Source organism: Lates calcarifer, linkage group LG15 (assembly GCF_001640805.2).
Source record: "Lates calcarifer isolate ASB-BC8 linkage group LG15, TLL_Latcal_v3, whole genome shotgun sequence".
In the NCBI taxonomy this organism is placed as follows: domain Eukaryota; kingdom Metazoa; phylum Chordata; class Actinopteri; family Centropomidae; genus Lates; species Lates calcarifer.
Window position 1 is genome coordinate 23839723 of NC_066847.1, and position 20849 is coordinate 23860571.

Below are 20849 nucleotides of genomic sequence, written 5' to 3' on the forward strand. Positions count from 1 at the left end.
TGAAAACATTCACAAAAGACCATTACTTTGCAGAACACACACACTAGCAAATGAAAAACCAGATGACTTCATCAGTCCTGGGTGAAGCGTTGGTTTTATGCTACAGAAAGTTGTTTCACATGTTGTGAATAATAGGCTGATGTGCAGTCACTTCAGATGTAGAGTTTGCTTCTTGTACAGATTGTAGTGGCATGTTAAATTTAGATTTCTCTCATGGACTATAATCCTGCATTAGCTCTGCTTTTTTATCAACATACTTTTTTGTGATTCCTTTCTTTTTTCAGTTTCATCAGGGATACTTTGCCTATTTATGTGTCATCTGTGTTTCAAATCTTTACACATTCTGTGAAGATAATGTTTACTTTATGTATGTCTCTATATCTTTAACATCTTTCTGCCCAGATTAGTTTCTGTAGTAACACTGAGATAAAACACACATCTTCATGCTTTGGCCCTGTTTCAACTCAACAACAACTTGTTACTTCTCATCTCATTAACTGAACAACAGATGAAAGTGCCTGCATGTCAGAGGCATTTCTGTGTTCTTGTTTATGTATACCTACATAATGGCCACAAGGTATCAGGATATTTCAATAAGCTGTGAGTGGATTTTCATTAACTTTGTCAGATGATCCAGGAAGCTATCAGACAGGCTTTTGCAATGATCAAGTTAGGGGATTTATAAATGATTGAAGGAGACAGTATTTATCTGTAAGAAAGTATATTTGAGTAAAAAAAATCTGAGCAAGTGGCCACCATATAGTGCATTTTCTGTTACCCTACACTGTATTGCTGTTTTTATAGTGATCCTTTCATTTACATTCCATTTAACTTCTGAGTAGCCACAGTATAGGACACAATATATGGACTGCTGGGGGGGGGTAACTTTCAAGCAGATGAACTCTCACTGATATCAGAGGGAAAACAATCTCACTTTGCTGATGTTGACTCACTGGAGAGCCTCCTAGGAATTAGTCAGATTTTCAGACTCAGATTTTCTGGTCCAAATCTGGTTTAAATCTAAAGCTTGTCACAGTGATCATGGTTATGTTTTCAGCACTTTGCACAAAAAAAGAATACGTAAAGATCAGAGATCAGATATGTTTTTGCTGTTACACGAGTCACTCATTACAACTGCATGTTCTGTGTTTGCGTAATACATATACACAATACAACTCAGAATTAAAAATACACGTCCCACCCACCTGACACTGTAATTCTTTCCTGTACCCGACGGTGTATGAATCGAGCGTATCCACGCGTGTCTGTAACCCCGCCCCTCCCGTTAACTCCCCCAGTGACGAAACGCGAGTCCTCCCAATGCGGGGGCTTTGTGGATGGGTACTGGCTTGCGCCGTGGAGAAAAACGTGCATTCATTCGAGTGTGGCGTTTCAGTGACAAACAAACCAAACCCAGGGAGCGTGCTGTTTTCACTAACGCTGCACCCACAGAGAACAGGGGGTTCATGAAGGGAGGTGCGCGCATGCATGCACGCACGCACGCACGTACGTATGTGTGTGTGTGCAGATATTTGGAGCTCGTGGAGATTTTCGAGGAATTAAAAAGTGGGTTGCTGTTGATGTATGGAGCTGCTGGCACACGCTGAGGCTGGGCTATGACTGTGACTGTCTGCAGCGCTGCATGTGTTTTTTTCCCCGACATGGAATAGTTCTCCTCCTCGTTCATCAAAGGAATACCTGATAAAGTCATATTTTCGCTCTCCATGGTGCTTGAAGGGTAAGCAAAAACACAGGTGTCAGTGCTTCGTCCATTCTCTGAAATCATCACCGCGTGGATGCACGCATGCCTTTGTTTTTCAATACATTCGTTCCCCTCTGTGTATGTTTGTCAGCTAAAAATAAGCCACAGGGTGCACACTTTGCTGCACTGCATTTTTAAAAGATTTATTTGCAAGTAAATAAATAAATAAATAATGCATGACCGGGGCATTTTACCAGTGTGGAATGTCTTTGTATGTGGCTGGCTGTTAGCAGAGACATGGACGGGATCTTGAACACCATGCAGAAGAAGGCTGCAGAGCTGGAGCGGCTGGCCGAGGTGCTCGTCACCGGAGAACAGCTGAGGTAGGTCGGTCGGTCCCTATACCCCGGGTGCCCCGCTGACCCCTGGATGTCAAACATTGTTCTATGGAAACTGCTGTGATTGTGTCAGGACTATTTGCAAACTGACTAATTTGCAGTCATCCTTGCATAACGATTCCCTATTAACACTTAACCCCCCCCCCCCCCCTTGTTATTTTAGTTTGCATGCCAGCTCGTGCACGTTTTTGTGTCCTATATCAGGATGAACGAGTACATGACAGGACATTACGCAGTAAATAAGGAAAGTGGGTGTTGTAAGCATGTTTGACAGCGGGTTAATGATGACGCGTGTGGCTCTCCCTCGCTGCAAACCGGCTCTACAGACAGTTTCATCCCTACTGCAGCATGCACAGATGAAAAAAGGCATCCACACACACACACACAACCCTGCTGCTCCTCACCTACAGTATATAACAAACACATTTTAGCCTGAGGCAGTGTAATTGTCAGACTCTGCAGGATCCTCCTCTGCTTAGCTGTTGTAAGACTGAACACATGAGTAGTTTTTGTTGCTCCAGTAATACAGTGCCCTTTGAGCTGCAGAGGGAATGATGAACCTGACCGTATTACATTACGATGTCCTGCCAATTTGTTCCTATCAGGAAATTGTATCACTAACCCTCCGAGTGTTGTTGACACGCTGTACCCTTTGACCTATGGTACGTACAGAAAGGCCTCATAACCTCCGGTGGCGTTTGCTGGCTCACGCTCCCAGCAATGAATAGAGCCTCAGTAGGTAAAGCATGGCACCAATGCCTGGAATTTCAGTCCCCCACTGAACTATGAGGCAAATACGCCACTGAATTGTGTTTTCCAGCTGAGTGAGATGCATTGGAGTTTTGCTGTTTGTGAAGAAGCACATGCTGTAACATTGTCCTGTTCTGAGGAACCATAAAAAGTAACACTAAAGTCATCACCTCGAGAGATTAATAGTTTGTGTCTGGACATACTCAGGGTACTCTTGCTCAGCACCAGTGTGTATTTCCCTTTTTGTCATTGTATACTCTGTGTGTGTGTGTGTGTGTGTGTGTGTGTGTGTGTCAGTGTCCCTGGCACAGCTGTGTGCTGAGGCTGCCAGCTGGCAGTGTTGCTGGTGTCAGTGAACGAAGGGTTGGCCGGGGTGGCTATCCCAGAATCCTCTGAGACGCTGCTGTTCTGGGGGAAAGGACTTGGAGGTTGTGACATACAAGATTTGCTCTCTGTGTTTCTGCCTCTTCTAGAGCCTGAGATCCTTCTTAGTCACACCACCACCAAGTTGTTCTGTCGGCCTGGTCCACCCCTTTGGTCCAGAATGAAATATTTCACCCACTTACTGTCATGAAATTTGGCACATATTCATGGTCACCAGAGGATGAAGCCTAGCGATCTTTGGCGATCCCTTAAATTTAATCTGGCCCTGTCATCAGGTCAAAACTGAATTTGTCCAACATTCAAGATTAATGACATTCCCATCAGCATCACCTATGTTAAGTGCTATTAACAACTGTTAGTATGTTTTAATGATTAACTAAAATGAAACTAAGTGAACAAGGTAAATATTATACCTGCTCAGTATTAGCATGTTAGCATATAGCTCAAAGCACCACTGTCTGTAAGTACAGTCTCACAGAGCACCTAGCATGGCTGTAGATTCATAGCCTTGTTACATTGTGCTGTATGAGCACACACACACACACACACACACACTGGACAGTTTAATGATTGATGTCCCCCCTCAGTGTTTTACCTTGACTCCCCGATTTAGCCTTGTCCCTTGGCTTTGTCCTTAATTAATAGTTCCCAACCAAACAGTGACACGAGGGCACGAGAAAGTCACAGTCAACGTCGTTTATGAGCAGCAGCATTCATGAAGACAAAATTAGACCTGATATGAAACACAGCCAGGAGTGTACCTAATCCACACCTTTGTTTGATCGTTTTATCACGAGCCCAGCTCATGGAACATGGCTGACATGGTTCCTGGTACTGATAACAGTACACTGGCTTTTAAAAAAATATCTTATCACACATTTGTGCCCCATCATGTCAAGTGCCCATATCTTGGAGCAGATCTGCTTCAGGTACCAGGGCTGAAAAACAGACCAAAATTCAGCTATTGTGATACTTGGGCACATGCAGCTGCTGCAGTAAGTCTTGTAACCAGTCCATAGTTGTGAATAGACAGTTTGTTGCACTATGGCTGACTGTAGTAGAGAGGGAGGCATCACAAATTGACTCATATTCGCACTGGGTGCCACAGACTCATGCAGAAATGCTCCCGTCTGTCATTGTTTGAACCAGCACAAGTTTTAGAAATGTTAATAACCAACAGATTATGAACTCCTACCAGAAGTCTCCTGTAAGGAAACAGCAAGATTGATGATTTCACTTCCAGCTCCATTTGAAATGATTTACGGGTAGATTAGACAGAAATTTTCTGAAGCTATACACACACACACACACACACACACACACAGAGAGAGAGAGGATGATGATGAAGGAAGCGAAGTCTATAACTTGCTCATCTGAGGTTGTTTGCTCATCTCAAGTCTTGGCAGTACAGCACGTGGGTCTTGCTGGGCTGACTTGGACTTGGGCTGTCATTGCTAATCCAAAGTGATCCTAGCCAGCTGCACACAGACTCAGCATGGAGTGGAACTAGCTAGCTGCAGGAGGCTTGGCTAAGACTGTGGTGGGCTGTTTCACAATACTCAGGTTCAGAAAGAGGGCACCTTGATGAAACCAGCATCTAGGCCATCTACAGAAGCAGAAGAGGTTTGTCATGTCATCATGTAATATAGTCACATCATAAATCCCTGTAGACAGTTTGAATACCATGCACAGGACTGAGTTGCTCTGTCTAACCTCAAATGAATGTTCAGATTGTTCTCAAGATAACTGTTTTCTACTAGTAGAGGATTGTTCATCATACAGACTAAAATGATATGCAGCACACACAGGTAACTAAAACTGGGAATGTAAGCTGCAACCTTTAAAAAGTGATGGATTTGTCTTTATTTTTATGAATTCTTGCTGTGATTGACATTTCAAATGAGAATAGTGTTTTAGAATTTGATCATCAACCAAAACTTTAGCCAAGAATGTTGAAACGAATGAAATGAAATTAAAATAGACTCACATTCCTCTACTACTTCACTCAAAGCAAAGCACCAATGTTAATGTGAATGTTAAAGGAGAAGGCTTGCAATATTCTGTTTTTTATTGTTATATATTGCCTGTGTAGCCACATTCTGATAAGGCTTTTTCCTTTACACCTGTCTTAGAGCACCAATGTTGTTGTTAATGAGACCGGGTGGAACCCATTCACTGGGTCATATGTTCCCTCATTACAATGAACACATGCATTGCAGTCTATTTGGAGTCAATCCCTTATGCAACATACCGCTGCAGTGAATAATCACTATAGCATTAAATATTAATCCACCAATGAAAGTAGTCCCCAGCAAATGCACAGTTTCTATCTGTTCTAGTAACTTTCCCTAAAAACTTCAGAGCCCAGCTGTTTTAGGAAACTACTTAGCCATTTTCAGAAATGAAACTATGTATTTGTGACCCATATTGAATTATGACTAATCAGAGCAAATGGGCTTGGGGCTGAGTGTTACAAACTGGGTAGGGAAGTGAGAAAGTAGTAAGAAACAGACACATGCATTGTTGGTTTTGGTGTTTTCATGGGATAAAATAATTCTAGCATTATTCTGTAATGAATTTAGCATGTAGCATAGTTAATACTTGATGCTAAATGCTTAAAGATTGTTGACTGCCCTCCAGGCTTCGGCTCCATGAGGGGAAGGTGATCAAGGATCGGCGGCACCACCTGCGAACTTACCCAAACTGCTTTGTGGCCAAGGAGCTCATCGATTGGCTGATCGAACACAAGGAGGCCTCAGATCGAGACACGGCTATCAAGATCATGCAGAAGCTTTTAGACCAGAGCATCATTCACCATGGTAAGGCTGAGCTGTGTGTATGTATATGTTCAAGGTGTGTGGGGTTAGTCTTGCTTGTAGTTTTCTGGTGCTTTCTATTTCCTATAAATGCAAGGCTCTCTGTTCCTGTCCTGCTCTTGTTCTCTCTCTTTCTTTCTGTGTTGACATATTCTGGGAACGCCTGGTGCCTCTTAATGGATGATTCTCCATGTCTCCCAGCCAATTTGGCTCCAATGTAGCATCTCGCTACCTGCTTCACGTTTGACCAGACACTGAACACAGAGACAGAAGGAGCTGGCTGCCTCCTTCTCTTTAGCTGACGTTGAGGAAGAGCCAACTCAATGTTAACTCATCCCAGCTGTAGATTAATGATTTAATGATGTTTAGATTTTAGTGACTGCTTTATACAAACACTATCAAAATTCCCAAGATTTTTTTCTTGTGCTACATTCTACCATCATAAGCTACTCTCAGCACATACTGGCCATAACCTGAAATGACCCCTGTAGCTGACAGCTGGATTGAATTAAAGTAAATGGATTTAACTGTAAAGTAAATGCGCAGTTTGTCACAGTTACCTGAGATATGAACCTGATACATGTGTCTATGTTTTTGAGTCTCACAATTTAACTCTCTGCATGTTGGCCTTGATGCTAAGATATCAAGACACAATCTAACAGGAAACATTAAGGCTGCCTCTTCCTGTGTCTGTGTCCATCTGTGTTTGTCTTTGTATACACATCTATGTCTCTGGTCTTGCCTTATTGCTCTGTATAGTAGACAATGTGTCATTCTCGCAGATGATAAGCCCTTTAAACTAAAACAGTTTCTTTGTTTTTCGTGCATGCATGTTTCTTCAGTGTGTGACGAGCACCGGGAGTTCAAAGACATGAAGTTGTTTTACCGGTTCCGTAAGGACGACGGCACCTTCCCGTTGGACAGTGAAGCCAAGGTCTTCATGAGGGGCCAGAGGATATACGAGAAGTATGTACGCACATGCAAACACACACCTGAAATACAACACAGGCACACACATCAATTCCCTTTCAAGACTGACATTGCCCTTTTATCTAATTGTATTCATGAGTTAAAGTTTGCAGCTTGTTAGTTTAGCTTAGCATAAAGACTTTGAAATACTGCATAACCTTGTCTGAAGTGGTGAAAACTTAGAACTTAGACGGACTTTATTGATCCCTTTGGGATGACTCCCTCGGGGAAATTACATGAAAACACCCTGTTGCAAGGAAATGCATACAAACGTAAAATTCTGATCAACTACAAAAACATCAGGCAAATGGAGGAGGAAGAGGAGGAGGAGTATTGTGGTATCTCTCTACATTCCTGCAGGTGTATCCCTCCATTATATCACTCCTCTCTCTGGGTTTTACTGTGATGCCCTGATATAAATGATTGATTGTTTGCAAGATATAAGGCTTGTGTCTTCAAAGGAGGTACTGGTGGAGCCTGCTGATGCGATGAAGAGTGAACTATCACCACCTTGTCTGATGCTGTTTAAAGTTTTTGGAGCTTAATGGCCACTTGGCAAGCTGCAGCATACCATGCATGCATTTCCTGCCTTCCTCTTTGTTTCTCTTCTCTGAAAGTCACTGGCACTCTCCGCAGCATGCGGATACAATAAATCAGAAATGCCACCTCCATTAATTAGATAGGTGCAGATTAGAGTGCGTAGCATTGAGCTTAACTGGTTTCTGATCATGATAAAAAAAAGCCCGGAGGAAGTGGAAAATCTGAGAAAATTGGAAGCATTTTGACAAGAGATGACTCATAGCAGTTGTTTGGAGTCAGGCTGGATTTAGAGAAGGGCAGAGGACACCACTAATGAGAATGTTTTTGTTTGTCATCAGCTTTGTACCCACAATGCTGTTTTTCCAATAATGATGAGACCAATTGTTTCTATAGAAACGGCAAAGTTTTCCTCTGTGTGTCCCCACCTCTCTCTAGTGGCATATAATATAATAATAATAATATAATTTGAAGTTTATACACACACCCATGCACAAATTTGCACTGTTCTCCTTGTTAGGACATTACATCGACTTTCATTCAACCCAAACCGTAGCCTTAACCAGGAACCAGAAATTATGTTTTGCCTCATTAGGACCAGGTCCCCAGTAGGACTTCTGGTCCTAACAAGGTCACGGTTTATACCAGAAAAGGTCCCAAAGAGGTACCAAAAATGCGTACGCACGCACACACACACACACACACACACCAAACGCACACCCCACATCTTTTTTCTTTCTTTTTTCTTTTTGCACAAAATGCAAACAGCTGGACTCCCCATCCCTTTCACACATCCTGCCACCTCTTTGTCATATGAGCAAACACTATTTCTCTTAACACATACACAGTGGCACACTCTTGTAAACATAGACCTATTTTTCATTTCTTTTTCTTTTACAACACACACACACACGCACGCGCTTGGAGCAGTTGCATAAGAGGAAGAAATAGTCCAAGGGGAGACATCTGTCGTCTCAGCTCTCAAAGCTATGTGTTTATGTAATCACCATGGTGCAGCCCATGACACACACACATACGCACACACACGCGCGCGCAAAAAAGTCTCTTGAGCCTGAGTGCAAAGGGCAAATATATTTTTAGGAAGAGTTTTGCAACGATTCAACTTAATTTCATCACATCTAAAACAAATGGACTGGACACGCCAGTACAAGTTTTAGTCTTGATATCGAAATTGACAAATTTAATCCCACTGTTGTTTGGGCTTCCTAACATTTTTTTTAATTAGATAAATATTGATTTCCTTGGCTTATCCCTGAAATATACTAAAGATGGTTACCTTTATGAGCTTAGTGCATGTTGTTGCAAACTTAAAAGCTCTTTTTACCCGTGCTAACGGCGTATCTCTAGAGGTGGCAGTTTCTGTCTTTTGGTTATCACTTATCCAGTGAAATATCTCAGACATTCATTGTACAGAGATTCGTAGTTGCCAAAAGATGAATCCTAATGAATTTGATGGTCCCTCTCTACCATCACAATGAGGAGTGTCTGTTGCTTTTAAGCCCTGTTTTAAAATTTTTAGTCTGGACAGTCAACATATCTTTATCAGCTCTTTTTTATATCCATATTGTCATCAGTTTTCTAAAATGGTTTGCAAGACAGTAAATAGGAAAGCTTTGAAAGGCAGAAGAAAAGTAGGTTCACTCATAACTCAACCATACACTGCAGCGGCTTGTGAAGCAGGACAGCATGGCCATGGTCAGGTTGATTTTAGGGTTCTGGTTTGGCTTACTGAGGTTCAAATATAGCAACATGTTACCATCTCTTTGTATTTCTTCTGTCTGGGGCATTAACACTCGACTGTCCTGTTTTGCATGAATCTCTATCCATGCAAAGAAAAAAAAAAAAACAAACCCTCCTTGACCATACAGTCCATATAGTGCCCTCCCCTGCAGCCAGTTCCACATCTAGTTTTTCCATTGGAAAAATCAAAAGGTCTCAAGCATTGATCTCTGATGCTGTAGATTGTCAAATCAACATACACAAAGTCCAATAAACAAACCAGAGGAAGACATTTCAAACAGTTGTTTTGACAGCAGTTTCTAGGCGACAGGGTTAGTCAGAGAGGACAATGTGTAACAGGCCTTTTAAAGCATTGTTCTCTCTCTCTCTCTCTCTCTCTCTCTCTCTCTCTCTCTCTGTGTGTGTGTGTGTGTGTGTGTGTGTGTGTGTAGTAGAGATTGTGGTTGAACTGCATATACATGATTTCAGTGTGCTCATATTGAATTATCAAATGGAAAAATGACCTTTTGAATAAACGAATCCAAACAGTTTTTTAAAGCTTTGTTTATCTGTGGTAGATTCACTGAGCATGAATGCCCTGTCCTGCGCTCTCACACATTCACACCTACAGTCTTTTTACAGTCTTTTCTGTTTTGTCATCAGCTGTGGCTTGTGTGCCCCACTGAAAGGCACCTCAGCAGCAGCAATTACTTTTCTAATCCACTTTTGTTCATTTTTAGATCGGATATGATTAGTAAGGAATCAAACTTTTTCCTGCAGTATGATTTAAACTCTGTAGATTAAGCTTAAGTCACTACAGGCCCAGAGAACTTTCATCACTGTCTCCTCAGCATGTTTTTTTCTTGATAAACAGCTTCACAAGTTCAAACACAATCTCAGTAAGTACCTCTCTCCAGTCATGTGCACACATGTCTTTATTTTATACTTGTGCATCAACATTTGTGGCATCAGTGTGCGCTGAAGTGTGTGTGAGAGTGAAAGAGACAAACAATGCTGCTTCGTTTTGATCACCTCACCTCAACATAACCTTTCATTTCAAAACATAGCACTGGTTAGACATGAATTCTAAAAGATATGTGTCACTGCACATTTAGACTAACTTACAACTAATAACTGCTGGATAATAACATTTGCTGCTCTTCATGCTTGAGAGTAGATCCCAAAATTTCCACATGAGTAACTAAGGACTGGTGGAATGCCTTTGGTTATTACAGTATCAAGTCCAGCATACATACAGGGTAATTAACAAATGGAGCATTACCATAAAGGCATTTGAGCATTTCATGTTTTCACTGGGCTAGAGTAGCTTGAAGTACAGTAATGCTAATCTGTGCTGGTGAGTAGAATAAGTCCTGATAAGTACAGTAATGTTATCATCCATTTGGTGTTCCACGTCAGGAGCCTTTGGTGACTGTAACTGAGATTTGATATGAGAACATAACCTCAATAAAGGTTCAGAACTTGTCGGTGTTACAGTGAATGGGAGCTTGTCTAACAGAAATGCAGAAGGAGTCATGTAGCAGCAAAGTTTCCACAAAGCAGCTGAAAAGGGCTGGTGAAGAGGGAAAACATGTTTGCATGTACAACCATTTGGAGACATGAGTCAGTCAGCAATTTTCATACATTTTTTACATTCCTGCCCAGAGACATAAACCACTGCTGAGACCAAACCCACAAGCAAATTACCATAAACTCAAACATATATATATATATATATATATATATATATACGCATACTGTGCCATAGTTTATATTTCAGATGTAGAACTCAATAACACTGAGTTGTGGGCCTCTTTGGGTGAGCAAATGAAAATATGTTTTGCATTGTTGACATTTTAATTTTGGCTTCTATTGTGCTGTTTAGTCACTCCTTGAAGTGACATAGAGAAGAGTGATTGCAACTTTATTTCCTCCACTTCAGCTTAGATATCACTTAGCTTCTGTGTTGAAAAATTAAAGGTAAAACCTAATCTTCTTCATCTTCCTCCATACAAACCTCTGTATCAAATTTGATATTTTTTAATCCATTATTTACTTGTTTCTTTAAAACTTGTATCTGACAAATGCATCTTCACTTCACCATTCAGCTCAGTTGCAGTTGCTTTACGTAAAACTTCTCTATAGTATGACTGCTTTAATATTCTGACTGGCTCACTGTATAATGCTCACACATGTCCCTTTTTGACCCTTAAAATCATACTTTTGTTTTTAAAAGTCTGAGAACAGGGAAAAGCCTGTTTATCCTACAGCTACGTCTCAGTGGACACCACTCAGGATGAGTTAGGTATGCTGACTGAACAACTACACTGAACGCATATCCAGGTCATGGCAGCTTGCCTCGCCCCACTTAAAGGTGTCATTGACATACTGTATATACAGTCTCACGTCCTGCACAGTCTACAGTATTACTCATATGATGCTCAAGATGTTATATAAGCAAGGTGCTTTACTTCGAGTACAGTACTTTGAGTCAATCCCCTTGAGCTAACATAACACAAGCTGTTGACTTAACGTGTTTAAATGGATAAAATGGTATTATGTACAGTACACGGCCAGATCTGATGGAACATTATGTCCAGTTCTTTCAACATTTGCATAATGATGTTGGCTGCCAATGTGGGCCATAGCAGTTGTCCTACTAAATTTCCTAATACATCAAAATTTGACATCCAAACAAGACTTGTGTTCTGCAGTGTTGACTTTACATAACTGAGGGACTTAAGCCGTCCTGGGTGTGCACCTCAGACCATTTTCCTAAACATTGTACATTTAATCTGCTGGTCTATTTTTACTCAACTCAGGGTTGAATTTGAAGAATACGGTGTCACCCTGGGACCAAGTTTAATGACAGTATAATTCTTCTCTTGACATGTGGGCCCGCAGCTTTCTGTGGATCATCAGTCACACTTTAATGAACTGCACTGAGAGGACTGCACAGACAGAGAGGGCTTGAAAGAATCCCAAGACTTTTTGCACAGAGGATGCTTTTTACAGGCTCCACCTGATTTAGGTTTCATTTAGTTTAATTTCACATATTAAGCCACCCATTTAGCTAAATCAAAGCAGACGCTGTTCTTCCTGCACACTAATGGTTGTGCTTCTAATGTCCTGGATCCCATAAGATGTTAAATGTTCACCAATGAACTGTATAAACAACAGACAGACTGATGGCTTGGCCCTGCCAAAAATAAAAAAATCCTCTACTCCACACACAAGGCTAGGAATCTTTTCTGATTATGGATAAAAGAAACCATGATGACTATGGTTTCCAAAATACTGGAAACAAACAGCTGTCCCTTATGGGTCAGAAGATACTTGTACAGGCAACCTGTTGGGTTGTTCTTTTATAGGGGGACAGCCTCACTTATTCACAATCTTGACGAAAGTTAGATAAGAAATGTCTGTATGCTAAATAGGAATCTGGAGCCGGTTAGCGTAGCTTAGCATAAAGTTTCAAAATGGGTAGCCCGACTCTGTCCAAAAGAGTGTGAAAAATTGCCATTTTACATTTATTTATGTTTAATTGTTCTTTGTAGTATTTTAAATTAATGTTTGTATTTAATCATGTGTCAGGTTATTTCTTGCTGAGGACCATTTGCCAGGCAACCAGCAGAGACTCTTGGATCTTAGTGGTCCCTACAAGTGTTGGTAGGAAAGTGTTGTCACCATTGGACAGAGCCAGGCTCGCTGCTCTCCCCTACTTCACATCTTTATGCTGAGCTATGGCTAACTATCTCTTGCCTGTAGCTTCATACTTACTTACATAAGAGTGGTAGCAATCTTCTCATCTAACTGCCTGCAAGAGAGTGAATGAGTGTATATCCTAAAATGTCAGACTATGACTTTGACCTGTCTTCTATCAACCTTTTCACCAAAGAGTCAGATTTATCTCTTGACTGACTGAATTTGTTAGAGATGTGTGAAAAAAATCATATCCATTCAAACAACAAAGGTTTTAAAGATTATCTGCTCTCTCACAGACAGGCAGAGAATACTTGTTCTTTCGTCTTTCTTTGTCTTTGTTACTCTGTCAGGTGTGTCGAGTAAATAGTTAAGTGGAAGATTGATGGCCATTAAAACTGAATGTGGGAATTTAACATTTGTGCCAACAAAGATGTGGAAAGCTCTTTCCCTTTGATGGTACAGTTCATTGCAACCACATGTTTAGACATGTCAGACGTACCACAGAAACCTTATTGTTTCCTCTGAGCACTGTAGGGCTGTTTTTGTATTGTTTATACGTTCAGGGGATGGTGTTTGGTTGTGAGTGATGGGTGTGAATGTGTTTTTAACAGAGAAGCGTACGGAGAGAGTCAGCAATTTGGTTCTTTGTGTGTGTGCACTTGTTTGTTTTTTTGTTTGTTGAGTGCATGTGTATCTGGTGCCATCCAGAAGACATCACACCACTTATTTTTAATGTAATCCTTTGATATGGACTATTCAGAATGACACACATCAAAAAATAAAACAGTGAAAGTCAAGCACACTTAAGATATTTTTTCTCTTGCTGGTTACCAGAGGCAATGTGAAATCATATTCACCACTGTGAAACAGAATATTTGAGCTTTCGCATCCAACTGAGCCGAGTCTGTTCACTCAAACCTTCATTTATTGCCAGTGAAGCGGATCTGGAAGGTTTCTCTCGATGTAATTACCTTGTCATCATGCTAATCTGATCTGTAGTTTTGGAGCAATAGGTCCTTGGAATAACATGAATTTAACTTTACGATTCACTCTCAGTGCTTCCAGTTATGAGGCTGAAGTGCTAATCCAGACAGTGTTACAGTGGAGTATTTGTGCACTTGTGCAGATTACAGAGTGGAGAAATGGGCAGAGCTACTGGTTTGGAAGATTTTCCCTGCCGGAAATTCCCACTGGAGAAAGTTCATTTTTAACAATAACGCCATTTTACAAAATACAGAAAACATTTCTTGTAAAATTATACAGGACTCTAGGGCTATGTTACTGTATGGCTATGAGTTAGAATTGTTGCAGCATTTCTATGAGCTCATGTTTGTTTTTTGTTTTTTTGTCCGGTAGCACTGTATATAACACTACTACAGGACACGAGCCACACCAGTTGTTACAGTGTTGACAGCAGCCAGAGCTGCTCTAGAATATTCAGATTTCTTGATACCGTCAAGGACTTCAGCCCAACATTATTGGAGTGTGCCACTGACTTTTAAGCTTTGTGTTTCCATTAGTTTGCTTTTTTCATGCAGTGTTGTGAAGTTATGCTCAGTCAACGTGACAGAAGTTTGTACTTTTCTCTGCACAGGCTGATGAACACAGAGAACAACCTCTTACAGACCAGAGAGGAGGAAGGTGGGACATTCGAGCGGACGCTGGTGGCCTCCGAGTTCATCGACTGGCTGCTACAGGAAGGGGAGATGGCAACCAGGGAGGAGGCAGAGCAGCTGGGGCGGAGGCTTCTCGAGCATGGCATCATTCAGCACGGTGAGGAAGATGGGGCAGCTGTTTGTATAACCTGCCCACGTTTTCTTTTTCTTATCAACCAACACTAACGTCATTTAGTTTGTATGTACACAACTGTAATCACGGTTGAGGTCATTTGATATGTTCACACAATCTTAAGTATTTCGAACCTTTTGCTGCATCTGCTTGAACCTGTTTCAGGGGTCATAAAGTCTGACTGGAGGTCATGGTATTGACAGATTGATGATCTGTGAATAACCCGTGGTGACAGTAAAGCTAGTAGCCCCTGTACATGGTCCATTCTCACCTCTACATGATCCTGTCACAGAGCTCTACTTTACATTATGGTGACTGATTCTGTTACAACTCCTCTTTAATCTAGGGAACCTGCTATTTATAGCACTGTGTTACCTTTGCTTTGCTCTTTTGGGTCACGCTATCGGATAACTGTTGTAGACATATAGTTCATATCTATACACTGAAACACACCCTTCTGACTCTTTTAAAAAAACTGCCAAATTCTTGTCAAAGTCATATAGGGTTCAGTCTGAGTTTGCAGCAGTTGTCAACACAGAGCTGACTATTTTAGTATCATAGATATGTGTAGATAGATCTAACCTGGAACCTAACCTAGTTATACTTTTCTTATTAAAAAAAAAAAAAACATATCTCTGATCCTCTCACCTAAAAGCAAAAATGGGTTAACATAGTCTCAAATGGGAAACTGGAAACTTTAAAAATGGAAACTTTGTAAGAGCAGCACCCGTTCTCGCCCACCCTTAAAACTCATTACAGCTCATTTTGGGCTCCCAGTCGCTCTGAACTGACCCACATTATCGCTCACATAGGCTGGGACTGTGTTTCTTTTTTCTTTTTTTTTTTCCACCAGACTTGATTCCCTGCGTCTCCTATGCCTGACCTGGCCTGGCTCAGGGCTATGTTCAAGAGTGAGCAGAGTTACAGAATATCACAGTGTAATGAACATGAGGAAAATGTGACCTGAATGTCACAGGCTCCAAGAGGTCAAGTAGTTCTACTGGCTGTAGTGCCAGGAGCCAGGGCTATCGTGTTATCTTTGAATATGTGATATATGTTTTATGTGACTGGTTCAGTTTACAGTTTTAGCAGTGGTGCAAGATGTAGTCAGACCCTTTACTGAGGTACTAATACCATATGTACAAGTAAAAGGCCTGCATTTAAAATGTTACTTAAATACAACAGTGCTAAAAGTAAAAGTACTCATTGTGCAGATGGGCTTCTGTCAATGTTATTATACGTTATTTGTTTAGCACTGGACTATCATTGTACAACATGTAAGCAGCATTTTAATGTTGTACTGTGGCTGGCATCACATTTTATTCTCTGTATTAATATGTGTTTCTCTTGTCGTGTATTGGGAAGTTTGAGAGCAAATGGAAACCAAAAGACTTTTCTCATTTACTTTAGAAGAGCATCAGAGCTTCAGTGTGCAGTGTAATCAAACTCATTAAACTCCCAGTTGTGAGTTTGTGTTCACAGCCCCTCATTTAATCAAGCCAATTAAAGGCATAATTAGCACGAGCAGTTTGAACGCTTTGGTTATGTTCTGGCTGGTAAGGTCTGCATACTGTGTTCATGTCTAACATTTTGTTTAACAATGGATCCGGATCCTGAATGAGTTTCTGTTGTGTCGTCACATGATGTTAAATTTGATTTGATGCTGATGTGTGTGGTTCACACCCGTGTCTGATTAAATTAGGCCGTGTATTAATGCAGAGAAGTCACATGGCCGTAGTGCAGTTGATTCAATAATGCAGATTTCACCATATGATAGATGCTAGTCATGCACATTACACTGTTCAGTTTTGTCTTGGAGTATACATAGCACTTTGGCTGCACTTTTTTAAAACATTAGAATAAATCATAGTAAGTTGGGACATTGGAAATGTACAGTATAGCCTTCAACACAGGTGGGGGCTGACATGTTAAATTCCTCTGGTTTGGATTACAGACTGTATATAGCCATAACAGAACAATAGATCATAAAAAATACCACTGCTGGACATGATTGTTTCCAGAATTGTTCATTTGAATAGAGAGAAAAAGTGATTCCTTGTGGACAGAAGGGAATAAGGAAAGATAGACAGTTTATCATGTGATGAAGAGTAGAGTGAAAGTCATTTCTGCCCTCTCTCCCTTTTTTGCTCCTGCTTCTCTATCTCTGCCCTCACCCCTCATCACACGGGAGGCCCATCTGCTCTCTCTCTCTCACTTCCTCTCTCAAGAGCCGTAATAGAGCTGAGCATCTCCAGGGTACTAGGAATGTGGTTTTCGTCAACACACAGACAAACATACACAGATACACACACACACACTGCAGCACTGTGTGTTGTCACTTCACTTAGTTAATGTAATACAGAGCCTGTTCTGCTTCCTGTTGGCCTCACAGAGACTTCATAGTGTCATCCTCCCTGTGGAAATAACTACACTGTGTGTTAGAAGGATGATATATGGACTTTTCACTGTACACATCGCTAAACACTCTTTTGATAGATAATTTGTGTACAGACCCTCAGCTCCTATTAGAAGCATGTTTTAAAGAGAGCAGAGAATGAGATAACTAGCTGGTCTGCATTCCTGCTCTGTGCTCTGCTGGGCAGCGGTCACACATTTGTACATGTAATGTATGGGGGGGGGGCAAGTCTGGATGGATCCACATTGTGCTTGGTTAGTGTGTTTACTGTGGGACAGCGTGGCAGTTGTTTTTCTTCATTATTCATCTGAATCCCACAGAGAGAGACCGCTTTAAAACACTGCAGATAATATCCATAAGCAAATTAAGAATATAAATCACATGAGCAGGCAGAGTAGGGTTGCAGTATCGCTGTGCCAAAGGCAGTGGGCTAACAGGAGGCTGGGTGAGATTTTATAAATCTTAAACTGAGACTGTTTGTGCCGTAAGATCTTTCTTAATCAGTTTAAACTGAACAAGAGAAACAGCATTTCAGTTGTTCAGTAGTTCACTCAGTTCATTAGTGTGGAGAGGAGTGTTAAAAATGCTAAACATGTCTTTCATTTTCACTCATAGTAATTTTGTGAGGTTGACAATAGCCTTTTACCCATAGAAGGACATGTGATCTGACCACAAGGCCAGTGTTGTTCTTGTTATGCTGTAGGCTGATAAATTCAACAGTAAACAAAATGACCACACAGGAGAAGAAGACCACTGTCATTACTCTTGTGTGTTTCTGTAACTTTTTTTACATTGTGAAAAGTTGGTCAAATAAATTGTCCAGCAGATAGATCAAGTTATTAATCTCAACTGTAGAGTAAGTGTAAGTGGCCCTGTGTAACTTTTGCTAAGCACATAATGCTAAAGGTAAAACATATTGTAACATTAGCACAAGTAGAGAACAGTCTGTTACAGGGCAATATCTACCTAAAGGTAGCTAACATTGGCTAACATAAGATTTTGTCTTTACTGATAATTTTATTTTTTTGCCTTTTATGAAGAATGTGTTATTTCTTTTTCAAAATGTTACATAGTTTAGCTTTAAATCTTTATTCAAGCAACATGATCTAATGTCAACCAGATGTTTCCAGAAGTCATGGGCAGTAGGACCTGGTAAGAAAGTAACTTTAACTTTATTTTTAACAACACAGAGTATTTGGAACATTAGTAAACATGTGTTAAGCTAAAATAATAAAATATTTTTTTTTAAATTTTTAGTAAATGCAGTCCCTTAAGTTAGCCTAAACCTGCAGCTCAACAAGCTCTGAACATAAATAATAGAATTCTTGCCTGTAAACAAACAAACAAAAAAAAAAAAAAAAACAAACAAACAAAACAAAACACATTTTAACAGCTTATACTGCAGGAACTGTGAGTGGTTTTGAAACCTTGACTTTTTCATATACCACAGTATACCATAAAACAGGTAACCGGCCCATGCCTAATTTAGAGATTACGTTACATCATGAAAATGATCCATTTTGAATACAGCTTAAAAGAAATGTAGTCTTACTCATTAAACTTACATAATCAGACAGGGAACTGTGTTTCTAAGCAGATTTCTGGTGTATGTTTCTGGTTGGTTGATTGGCTTGCCTTTGTTTTGTGTGTAAAGACATAAATCATCAGCAGAGTAGGTAGAAACAGGAAAATAACAGACTTACTGCTGCAGGAACCAAGAAAAAGGTGAGACAGATAAAAAAAAAAACAAGCCTATGAGAAATTGTATGATAGATGACAGATTCAGCGACTCTGAACTGAGGACTGTTAACTTCATATCTCATCCTGTGTCATTTTATTTTTCAAACTTTAATTTTACATTTTTGTCTCTCAGAAACTCTGCAGTTCAGCTGGACAGATAAGTCTGAGGTCAATGCTCTGCATGGTCACTTTATGTTTGTTCAGCATACTGTAGGCGATCTCAGCTCAGTGGAAAGTTTGTTTAGCTCTGTTCATTTGAGTTCAGCTGGCCCGTGGAAAAAATGATTACACATTCACTTTGTTGTTAAAATAATTTGACTTACTGTAGGTGTGAGTGACTCACAACAAACAAGATTGCTTTTCATCTCTCCAGCTTTTGCGTACTTGTTGAAAGGGGAGATATCCAGAGGAGATGGTCTTGAGGTTGTTTAGGATCACAACAAAGATTTTTAGACTTTTGATCTGACATCAGTGAATATCCATCACTGCATATGGAGAAGTTTAAGAATCAAAATTCACTCTCTCCACGTCCACTTTCTTTGTTACTAGTCACCAACAAGCATCACTTTGTTGATGGGCCCCTCCTATACCAGTTCAGGATGAATTTCCGGCGACGACGGCGGCTGATTGAACTTCTTCACGAGCGTGGTCGCAGCATCCCCGAGAGCCACGACAGCCCCTTCTGTCTCCGCAAGCAGAATTCAGATGGAGGCAACACCAGCTTCCTCTCAGGTAAATACTGTACACACACACACATATACAATACTGTATCATACCAAATAGTGTGTGTGAATTCTGTTCTCAGAGAAGCTGAGGTCACTTCTCCTTCAGTTTAAACCAGACAGAAAACTTAAGAGCTGAAATATTAAATCAGTTAATCCATCAGGAAAATAATCTGCAACTATTTTGATCAACTGTTTGAAACCAAAATGTCAAATGTTCTCTGGCTCCACATGAGATGATTTGCTGCTTCTCTTTGTCATATATCATTGTAAATGAAATATCTTTGGGTTTTAGACCAATGGTTGAACAGAACAAGACTGTTATAGATGTCACCTTGGTTTTGGGAAGTTGTGATGTGATATTTTTTTTACTGCTTTTTGGCATTTTGATTGATGTATTTATTTGGTAGAAACATTTCACAGTGGTAATACTGTATGTTCATGTGTGCAGTGAGGCAGTTTTATTATTCTGTTGTTGAGGCAAAACCAAAGAGACATATTTACCTCGTTTTGCTTATTTTCTATGGACACACATACGCACACTCACCATAACTGGTGTCCTTGGTGGTTTCTGCCATATAAAGTTAACAGAGTTATTTGTGTTCTGCTAGGCTGGAGAACATGGTGAAAAACGCTGGGTTTTGTTGGTCAGACACACGGTCCAGTTAACTTGGCTTCTGAACAATAAGTAGTAAAGTTGTTTTGCAACTTCATCACAGCTTGAGTTTTATTTTGGTTTATTCAGTTTAGACCTTAGACTGCATAAATGTGTTATTCTGGTGCCCTGTGGCAGTGGATATTAACCAGATCACCTTTTTTGGATGTAATAAAATCCACTCATGGTTTCCACTAAAGTATTTACATTTTGTAAAATGGTTGGACAGGGGCTGCTATTTAGATAACTTCATTTAAAGAGAGACCAGCTCTGAAATATACAACACAGAATCCAGAATCCAAACTTTGGTAACTATGGACCTGATATAGAGCTTAATAATTATGCAAGTGGTCAATTTGAGTATGCTACAGCTGAAGACACTGTTAAAGAGAGAGGGATAAAGAAGGAGAGAGGTAGGGGTGTCCAAGGGGAACATTTTTGAGTTGAATGAAGTGGGCAACCATGCATGGAAAGTAGAAATGACCAGGAAGGAGGGTAAACTTAACAAAGGTAGATTTTTTGAATAA

At 40.4% G+C, this 20849-nt stretch overlaps 1 protein-coding gene across 2 annotated transcripts in view; it reads left to right on the forward strand.

Annotated features, from left to right (window-relative positions):
* The first annotated feature begins 1366 nt into the window (after positions 1-1366).
* deptor (DEP domain containing MTOR-interacting protein) overlaps positions 1367-20849 on the forward strand; it is a 33264-nt gene continuing 13781 nt past the window's right edge. The window contains exons 1-6 of one of the 2 annotated variants that reach the window (XM_018686218.1): positions 1367-1738; positions 1993-2085; positions 5875-6053; positions 6893-7016; positions 14596-14774; positions 19495-19677. In XM_018686218.1, coding sequence (XP_018541734.1) covers positions 1725-1738; positions 1993-2085; positions 5875-6053; positions 6893-7016; positions 14596-14774; positions 19495-19677 — 772 coding nt within the window. In that variant the 5' untranslated portion in view covers positions 1367-1724. The remainder of the gene's footprint in view (positions 1739-1992; positions 2086-5874; positions 6054-6892; positions 7017-14595; positions 14775-19494; positions 19678-20849) is intronic. The other variant, XM_018686223.1, reaches the window with a different exon arrangement.